The sequence below is a fragment of the Lathyrus oleraceus genome, chromosome 3 (assembly GCF_024323335.1).
Source record: "Lathyrus oleraceus cultivar Zhongwan6 chromosome 3, CAAS_Psat_ZW6_1.0, whole genome shotgun sequence".
In the NCBI taxonomy this organism is placed as follows: Eukaryota; Viridiplantae; Streptophyta; class Magnoliopsida; order Fabales; family Fabaceae; genus Lathyrus; species Lathyrus oleraceus.
In genome coordinates, this window is record NC_066581.1 from 228,463,558 (window position 1) to 228,474,116 (window position 10,559).

A 10,559-nucleotide genomic window follows, 5' to 3' on the forward strand; every position below is an offset into this window, starting at 1 on the left:
AAAAGAAAATCATCAAATTAAGAAAGCAAAGGTGTGACACACATTGTCACACCTACATTAACCAGATCATATCTCAACAACCAGAAATGCTAAAAATGCAAACTCAACACCAAAATGTCCAGCAAGATGTCTACTTTAAGCATGCAAAGTTTCAAAGGCATTGGATTAAAATTCATCATTTCCCAAAGCAAATGGCAAGCAAGGTTCAAGATAGCACATGCATACACAAACCCTAGGTCCAATTTAATTCCATCCAGGCACAAATTGTGGAAAAATAGCCATAAAAACTAGACATCATGAGGAGAATAATGCAAAAAACCACACATCATTTGGATCATTATTTACGGAGTTATGCATTTTTTAAGTGAAGAAAAAATTAAAAAAACACATGAAAGCATGGTATGAACATGGATGAGAAAAATGGAATAAAATACAAAGCACTATTGGAACTTGTCCACGGCTGGAATCGAACCGAGTTGATATTTGAACTTGGCGCGTTAACAATGAAACTCTGCGTTTCATTAAAGTCTACGTGGCAAGGCAAAACAACAGCAACCAATCATAACGCCAGGCAAGCAACACGTGGACCAACGCATGGCTCTTAACATAAAAACACATGCAACCAAACGCTATCATGGATCAAACGCAGTCTGGAAAATAAAACCCTAGCCTTCGTACAGCCTTCATCATGTTCTTGAGCTCAAGAACAAAAATGCCAGAATCCAAAAATGATTACATCAATGTGTTCATCTTTCCATGCACAACACGAATTCACATCTAATTTAACCTAACTCTCACTAACACGAATGGGTCGAGCAAGAAAAGTTTCACATGTCAAACTTAAAATCACAATAACTAACTCATTTCTCCATGGAAATTGATGATCCAAAGCTCAATGCACTCAGTGTTGAAAGATCTACCATAAGCATATAACAATTTCATGAATCATGACATTCGAAATCTAACCTTGTTGAAACTACAGAACTGGAATGGATGCTTTCAGGCTTGGTAATGCACAAACAGGTGATCCTTAGCTCCTATATGATGGAATGGAGGAAGGTTTGGAGGTTAAGCTTGCACGATTTGGCCAGAAAATCCAACTGCCATTGATGGATGTGAGCTTCAACAGCTTCGAATTTGCATGAAAACTTGATGAATCTTGCTTCCAAAATGCTCAATTATGCTTGTGGATGATGATTCAATCAAGGAAATAGCAATGTGTATGAAGAAAATTGAAGAAAAGTTGAGAGAAAAAATTGTGAAGATTGGATCTAGATCTGAATTCTGGTGTTGTTAATCATGAAAACAGTTATGCTTTAGCTTTTATATGGTGTGCTAATGATGTTGGTTAATCACAATTAAGCTAATGCAAGTGGATTAGTGAAAACCAAGTGTTGATGCAAATTTGCAAATGCACCTTATGCATATAATGACCAATGGAACAGTGCACGTTTTTGGTTCCAATTCAATTGAAAATGCCATGTAGAAGCCAAATGCAATGCTAGGAAGTGAAAACAATGCATAATTTTTGAATTTAGGATTTCCCTCCAAAATTCAAATGAAAATGCCAATATTTTTGTGATCAAAATGCATGGCTTATGATGCATGAATTGGATAGTGCATGTCAAGAGAGAAATGTTGCAAAAAGAGCCATCTCATTTGGCCTTATGGTTTGAAAGTTATGCCTTCTTGAAGTTCAAATTCACTTGGCAAAGATTGATCCATATCTCTTCAACCATACATGAGAAATTCATGTTCTTGGACTTTTTGGAAATGGGAGAACAATATATACAACTTTCATGTTCAACAAAATTTCATTTGAAGCATTTTTGATGATGTAATATTGAGGAGAAAACCTTTCCAATTTTGGCAATTTTGAATTACAAGTCACTTTCTATTTTTGGAAAGTTTTGTCCTGACTTTATTTTCTTCAATGTTGATGTTTGAAATGTCAAATGAGACTTGTTTGAACATGAATGATGCCTCTCTAACCATCTCCCACCTCCAAATCCAACAATTGACTTTTGGTTGACTTTTTTCAGTTGACAGATGACTTGGTCATGCACAAATGAATTTGAGCCTCAATCTCCTGATGAAATGGCTCCAAAATGAAACCCTAGCTTCCACAAGCTCATTAAAACCATAAGATGATCCCCATCTCCACAAAGCCCCCATCTCCTTGCAAAACCCTGATTGGCTCAATTCAGATGATTAGGGTTGACCAGAGGTCAAAACCCTAATCCCAAGGAAAATGATCAGGCACAATGAACCTCTTGGTGATGATAAGACCATGATGATGGTGATGTACCAATTCAACCAAGATAATAACCATTCTCCTTGAGGAACCAGAAACCCTAATTAAAGCACAAACCCTCAGATGGCTAGTGATCAATCCATGAGACCCTCAGGCTTGAATCTTTTAACCTCCTCATCTTCTGATAAAGACCTAGGAGGATGACTTGCTTATTGTTTCCACATGATATGCAAAGATGCACTGACTAATGACCTACAAAATGAAATGCAATATGCTAAGCTAGTCCCAAGAGAAGAGGGCAAATTTTGAGGTGTTACAATCCTTGTCTATTATTTCCAACTCCAAGTCTCGGCGAACCATTAACCAACCATCCTCACCATATACATGCAATGATGCAATGACTCTCAATCCACAATTACCATCTGATACAACATTAACTACATCTTCAATGTATGACATAATATGATTAGGAAATTGAAGAGTGGAATGTTTCTTTGATTGTGGTTGCTTCTTTGATAATTTTAACTTCTTCGAAGTCTGTGATGGTTAAGATGCCTTTCTGAAGATTGAGATGCCTTATCAACATACTCATGATACGAAGGATCCCTATAAACATCATATACTGCTGGTTTTTTTCCTTTCTTCTTCACTCCTCCTTTGGTTTTTAATTTCTCGGGTGGTGGACACAATGGAGTCATTGTGGAGTATGCAAGTTCATAAATCCTACTCTTTAATTCCCTTTTTCCAACAGCATCTAATGACCTAAATCGTTTCCACAATTCATCTATTGCACAAGTCATATCCACCTCTGATCCATCATCTGCATCTACCTCTAACTCAACTTCCATAGTTAGTTTCCTCCAATGAACATGAACAACATCTATGGGTACCGGTATACCACCTAGTGCGTATCTTCCTAACTCACAAGCACAAGGTAACCCATAAGATGTTCTAAGAGTACAACCACAGATTTGTCTGTTAGTTCCAACATAATCAACTCTCAATAACTATTCAGCAATACGTCTCAAAGCAGCTCGAGACACTGAACTACACATATTACCATAAAATGGACTTATGTGTGCGTGCTCAACTTCGTAACAACTTTTTTGAAAAGAAGCTCTAATGTTGTCAAGTTGTAACCTTAAGTTGTTATTCATAGCTTCCCAACATTTGACCATGTCACATATACTGTTTTCTAACATCTGCTTTAACTTCCAATGAGCAGATTCAACCCTAAAAATAACATATTGAAAATATTAAAAATATCACATATAAAAAAAATACATAGTAAAAAATATAACACATACCGATTAGTCGTCGTGTTACCCAAATGTAGCACTCGATTAATCCATGCTCCAATAAATCTCTTTCTATGTGGAGTCAACCATGTGTCTTTCACATAATTAATAAATCCACTATAATAAACACATGTCTGCTCAAGTTGATGCAACCGTTGACCATACTCAACCTCATCACTAGCCCAAACAACTTCTATCCATAATGTGTCTATCGTCTTTTGCATGTCATTCACCACATATTGTTTGCATTTTGCACCAACGTTTTTGTTAATGTGAAATCTACATAGCAAATTAATCAACCTGAAAACACAATTTCAATTGTTTTCATCAAAGCAAGATCTCTATCTGTCAAAATCACTTGTGGACACAAATCTTTCTTCACAAACAATTCTTTAAGTTTCTCCAATACCAGCAAAAATTCTTTGTCTGCTCAGACTCCATATACGCAAATGCGACAACAAAAGTCAACTCGGTTGATGTCATGCCAACAATTTCAAACAAAGGTTGTCTATATTTGTTTGTCTTGCAGGTGTTATCCATAACTAATATAATAGAAAAAATATTCAACAACTTAACTGAATCAGGATGGGTCCAAAATATTTCTCTTACAACTTCCGAGTCATCCATTTTTCTACTCCAATACACATAGCCTGCATCCTCAATAAACTTAAACAAATGTTGTATCTCACTTCTAGGACCTCTTATCTCTTTTTCTATCATACTCTTATGATTGTATATTTGCGTAATCCGAGTGACATTCTCTGGATCTCGGTCTTGCAAGGAAAACAATATGTGTCTAGGTGGTACATGTCTGTTTGTCAAATCAGCGACATGTTGCTTCTGATCTGTGGTCAACCTACCAACAAAGGAATAACCTTCTAATCTATCAGATAAACCATGATTATGGACCCCACATTTTACATCAATCTTCCAACCAGACCCATCTTTCGACGGAGTCGACCTGATTTTAAATGGACATCCACATTTCTTGGACGCACTTTGGGTTCCACTATCAGTATCCTTGTGTTTCCCACCTTTATCACAACCAAATATTAATTTGTTACTTCTCCCTCTCTTACTTGTTTCAGTATTTGAACGAGTGATAATAACGGTTATTTTATTATCGATTCCAACCTCTTTAATCCATCTGATCACCTCTTCTCGTGTACCAAATCTATCACCTCTTCTCGTGTACCAAATCTTTGAGTGGTTAAAAACGCATCAGAAATATCTACACATATTTTGAGAAGATTTCAAAAAATACAAGGAAGAGTTCCGAAATACAGAAATAGAATATCAGAAGTCTTCAAGGAAGAGTTCTGGTATATGTCACTTTATTAACCGGAACACATACGATAAGTGTTCCGGAACGTTTTTTTTTCTTCAAAAAGAACCGAAACTCTTCAAGTAATTCTTATGATATATTTTTTTTCAGTGTTCCGGATATTTTTCACAAAGTCTTCCGATTTGAAAAAAAAACATATCAGAACTATTTTTCAAGGAGTTCCGATACGAGGGTGAAAAATGTAATTTTTGGAAGTCTCAATTAAATGGTTAAAAATAAAATGGTAAATTGATTAAAACAATTAAGGATAAAATTGATATTTTTAAAAAATTGTAGGGATATTAATATAAATGTAGGGATATGAAATAAAATTTTCCTAGTAATAGATATGTATGTCTTGAAGATCATTTATCCCCTTGAAAGATAATGCATTATATAAAGTATCTAGAAGTGTTGCTACTAGGTTCAATAAAAGAATAACAACGAATATAAAATTGTTGCAGTAGCATATGTTGTTTCAGCGGTGAATATTCAATGTTCACTGTTAAATAATGTCATTTGTTCACTCTTTATAACTATTAAATGTCATTTGTTCATGATCACTTTACCAAACACTCACAGGGATAACTTCAACCATCTCTATGTTCTTGGTCAATCTTAGGCAAAACTCGAGATGAGGTTCTTCTAAAAGATGAGTATGAATCAATGACATCGGCTGTTAATGCTGGTTTTAAGGAATTCTTCACGATCTGAAAATGACGGTCAAAAACAACAGTGGCGTCCATGTTTTCCCTTAGAGCTACTATTCCAACTTCTTTACATAATCCCTCTAGTTCAGCACCCGTGAAGAACTCGGTATCTTCTGCTAGTCTTCTGAGATCAACATCACTCCCTAATTGCATCCTTCGTGTGTGCACATTAAGTATCTCAACTCGACCCTCCAAATCAGGTGGTGGCACATACAAAATCTATTATTCCATAAAATAGAATAGTGAGACAAGTGAGTTGAGAAATTGTTTCTTATTGTATATAAATATAACATGAATAACGAGTATTGCTTGTAAACATGGGTACCTGATCAAATCGACCGGGACGCATAAGTGCAGCATCAATTGCATAAGGGCGGTTTGTGGCTGCTAAAACAAGGACTCCCTAGAAGAAAAAATATGTGAATATAGTCAGGGAAAGAATAAAAAATTAGACTTTGACCACCAATGTTTTGATAAACGAATGAATGGTTGATAAAAGAGGACAAAAGTGTGGGAGGATAAAATGTTTCCCTTTAATAAATAAACTTACTTTAGCTTCTTCTAAACCATCCATTTCAGTAAGCAGAGTTGATAAAAGCCTCTCTCCAACTGCGGCACTACCACTCGAACTATCACCCCTGTAATTAAGGAAAACTTCAGAGCCATAGTACTTAAGCACTCAAGAGTAAAATCCCAAGTTTATATTATGTAGAGTAGAGACATAAAATTCACCAAAGTGTCGTCAACACACTCTACGACGACACTCTTTCCCACACGATATTATTCAGTGAAATACATGTGGGTCTCAATCCTGTGAAGGGGAACTTCGTAAATGTCACTAAAAAATAAGGAGTTGGAAAAAAAATCAGATTCCGTTCCCCATGTCAACACAATTGAAAACTGATAATGAAATGCTATCACAATGTGCAAAAGTCCCACAACAACATAATAGTTCTTAGGAATATTTTCCGTAATGCATACAAAAGAAGCTTACTAACCGTTTCCCAGCTACTACGTCAGCTTCATCAAAAAATATTATACTTTTTCCAGCAAGCCGTGCTTTGCGAAATATTTCACGAAGCAAACTTTCTCCTTCTCCAACATACATTGAAAATAATTCTGCACCACTAATTCATAATTTATTACTTCAAAATATTTCCTTAATGTGAGACAACGGTTTCTATAAGAGCGGAATTGCAAAGAAAGAAAGAAAAGGAAAAAAAAAACGATATGTTACAAGAAAAAGATTAAAATTATTTAAACCTCAAGGAAAAGAACGGAACATTAGCAGCATTTGCAGCAGCTTTAGCAAGAGTAGTTTTGGAACATCCTGGAGGCCCGTGGAGAAGAATTCCACGAACAGGGGTTATTCCAAGTCTTGAAAATGCATCAGGATACTTGATAGGCCACTCAATAGCTTTCTCGAGCTTTGTCTGTTCAAGGAATGATACACTCAGACATTGCTGAATATGATAATTTTCAGAGTAAAAATCAAATGCAAAATTTACAAAGTACAACCTTCACATCTTTCAATCCCCCAATATCTTTCCATGTCACTTTGGGAACTTCCACAGTAATGCCTCTTGTTATACTTGGTTGAACAAGAGACCTTGCACTCTTCCAATCTTTCATCGTTAAACTGGAATCATTAACATCTTTATTTGTATTTTTGGACCTTTTAATGGCAGATTCGATAGCTTTACGACACAGAGCCTCCAAATCAGCTCCAACATAACCGTTGCATGATGCAGCAATAAATTCTAAGTCGCGTGAATCCCGAGGAATCTTCTTTGTATACAGCTAAAATAAGTATAACAAAAAAACAACATAAATTTGTGGTTGTAATCTGACATATTGACTTTTCTCACTAAACAATTCATCTTAGAAATTGTATAAACAACTCTGAAAATAGTTATATTACTCCTGGGAAGTAAATCATCCTGACTACTTAATGTATTGAGACCCATGGTTTTATATCTATGCACACGCAACACATACACATAAAATACACCCTTCAAGGTTCGCCTCCTAATTTCTTGCTTGCAGAGGCTTTTATATCATTTCAAGAACCAAATTATTCTAAAATATTAAGACATTAGTAGAAGGCAAATAGATAGTGTCTTTCCCAGTTACCTCTAGAATTTGAAGGCGCTCCTTTTCATTTGGGACTGTAACTTCAATTTCAACATCAAAACGCCCATTCCTTCTTAGGGCAGGATCAATTGCATCCACCCTGTGCATGTAGAAACCAAATATACAAAACTAACTAAAAGTATTAAAAACTCTTATTATTATCTCTCCTCCTTTTATTTAAAATCCCACAACTTCAATAGTCATTTAATAGGTAACCTGTTAGTTGATGCAACCACAACTACCCCCGGTGTAGAAGAGGTTGCTTTGTTTGAGTCCATCAAAAAACGAAGTTGGGAAGCAATAAGCCTCCTGTATGCATGAATAAAAATAACTGTCAGGCCACAAATCAAAAAATTCACTTAAAATTAATAATATGAAGGCCACAAATCCAAAAATTCACTTAATATTAATAATATGAAGGCACGGCAAAATGTCAAACAATAGCATTACAAAACAGAAAGTCAGGGCCAATGATTTGATAAAACTAGACCAGAAAGTCAGGGCTAATGATATCAAATACAACCTAAGATAGAAAAAACACAATTGCCAAAGATTATCACACTCACATGTTGGAATATAGCAACATTAAATCCCTACCAAACAAAAGCAACAAAAGGCTTGACAAAGATTAGAAACCAAGAGCCGAACTGCAATCTTATGAATTCAGCTAAACAATACCTGATATAACTCTGATTCATAAACTTGACAGGGTATACCCAACTCTAGCCCCGGTAATGTTGATGGCTACTAACTTAGGAAACATCGTTCAAATAGTTTAAGGATTTTAACCCTTTATTCGAAAAATTATGCTAACAACATTCCGAGAATATCCACGACAGATTTTCACAAGTATATATTAACAAAATTATGGCAAAATATTACATCCTAACTAATAAGCAGATTCTTTATCTTAGAGAATATACAAATAATCCGTTCTTACCAAATTAGTTGGACTTTTGTTCATATCTCTGATCATTTCAAACAAAAAGATATTCGATTACTTTCATCACATTAGTTGAAATAAAAAATGAGGTGGACGGGTAAGCATAGAATCACAAAGTTGTATTTCAACTAGATAAAAAGAATGAAAATCCAGATTTAGTGACATGATTAATGAGAAACCAGGAAAAAATATTTTATCAATGAAACATAGAGACATTTTATAGCAAACTACACACACACACACACAATCTACGACACGTCCTGTCAACTGTATGCCAGGAAAATATTGAAGCAATACATAACCGACCCAACCGACCCAAAACATGTTCAGGAGTAGAAAAAATATTATAAATATAGACATTTCTTGTGCCTAGACCAGGGGATTTTCTAAAAGAATAGTTGTTATCCTATTATTTTCTCTACTTTCATTAATTTGAGATTACAACAGAATTAATCACAATAAAAAGAAATATGAGATAAAAGAAGCAATAACTACAACAACAAAAAACCACAAGGTATCATTAAGTATAAAAGTCATTAATTGTCCCATACCTGGAATCTTGGCGAGGACAAAGTACATCTATTTCATCTATAAAGATAACTGAAGACTTGCCCAAGGCTGCGTGAGAAGATGCCTCAGAAAAAGCCTCGCGGAGATTTCTCTCACTTTCACCAACATGTGCGCTATGAACGGTGTTTGGGCTACAAAACAAACAGGCAAGTAATTACAAATAATTTATTCAAGCCATAGACATTGGAGCACAATATCCACAATACTGGAAATTCAAAATACAAGTACCTTATAATCGTCAAAATTGCCCCGCATTCTTCAACAACTGCCCGTACCAAACTTGTCTGCAATCACATTCACATACAATATCTCATAAATATGGCATAACATAATCCATCAGCCAACTATTTTTAGATCTAAACTCTATTTGATAACCAATGAAATGAACTAAGTAATAATAATAAGCATTAAAAAAATTAACAGTAACAACAAGAAGTTCAAAAAATTACCTTTCCGGTGCCAGGTGAACCATGTAACAAAACACCTCTTCCAAACTGAAAGCAAAACAAAATTAATAATTATAACAACTAAGAAATAAAACTAGAATCGGAACTATTAAAAAGAAAGAAATAAAGGAAAAACATACTTTAACCCCAAGTCTCTTTGCATCACAAGGTAAGAGACGCCAAGGAAATGTAATGAGATCTCTGAGGGTTTTAATAGCTTCTGTGTTACCACCAATCACTTCCTCGGCTCTCCGATGTCTGGTGCTCGTGCTTTTAATTTCGCCGGGCATTGCAGCAATGGTAGCAAAGGCGTAAAGTGAGAGGCTAGTCGGATGGAGTGACGGGAGAAGGCGGCGAGGCGGGAAAAGATAAAAATTGAGAAAAGAACGTGGTAATGAAACCGAAGAAATGAAAAAAGGAGTAGAGTGGAATGGTTTTACAGACAAATCCGCCGCAGTAAACGACGGGGAGTAGCGGCGCGGCGGCGGCGGTTGTGAGTGGAAGATGGAGAAGGGATGAGGGGGGTGATGAGAGAAGAGGGAAGAAACCCAAGTTGAGCAAAGTCGAATCTCAGCCGTTGAAGTTTATTATGCCACGTGTCGAGCATCGGTTTAAGTACAGACAGAAACTGGATGTTAACAACTGTAGCAGATCCAAACTCATCTATATCCGGCACCTTGAGCGTATTTTTGTCGATGTATTTCGATTTTGATTTTAAACTTGCGAATTTTTTGATGAGTTTAATTGAAATACATTGACAATGTAAAAGATTTTACACCATCAGTTAATCATAGATATCGGATATTAAAAGAAGTTTGACTTTTATTTTAAAAATATATAAAATAATACAAACGGATGATGATGATGAATCGACGATGTAA

The 10,559-nt window shown here is 35.5% G+C and overlaps 1 protein-coding gene across 1 annotated transcript; it reads right to left on the reverse strand.

The window, feature by feature from the left end:
* Window positions 1–5,301: 5,301 nt before the first annotated feature.
* Window positions 5,302–10,259, reverse strand: LOC127126475 (cell division control protein 48 homolog B). The gene is made up of 12 exons (XM_051055406.1): window positions 9,819–10,259; window positions 9,682–9,726; window positions 9,461–9,516; window positions 9,214–9,363; window positions 7,936–8,028; window positions 7,720–7,819; window positions 7,105–7,386; window positions 6,850–7,019; window positions 6,585–6,713; window positions 6,137–6,224; window positions 5,912–5,989; window positions 5,302–5,805 (listed from the first exon to the last, which is right to left on the reverse strand). The coding sequence occupies exons 1-12, from the start codon at window positions 9,966–9,968 to the stop codon at window positions 5,467–5,469; spliced, it is 1,680 nt and encodes a 559-aa protein (XP_050911363.1). The 5' UTR covers window positions 9,969–10,259; the 3' UTR covers window positions 5,302–5,466.
* Between the last annotated feature and the right edge of the window lie 300 nt (window positions 10,260–10,559).

Coding starts and splice junctions, on each gene's coding strand:
- LOC127126475 (XM_051055406.1), bottom strand. CDS start 9,968: ATGCCCGGCGAAATTAAAAGCACGAGCACCAGACATCGGAGAGCCGAG. Junction 9,364..9,460: donor GCAATTTTGACGATTATAAG/GTACTTGTATTT, acceptor TTTGTTTTGTAG/CCCAAACACCGTTCATAGCG. Junction 8,029..9,213: donor TGTCCTCGCCAAGATTCCAG/GTATGGGACAAT, acceptor TCATGCATACAG/GAGGCTTATTGCTTCCCAAC.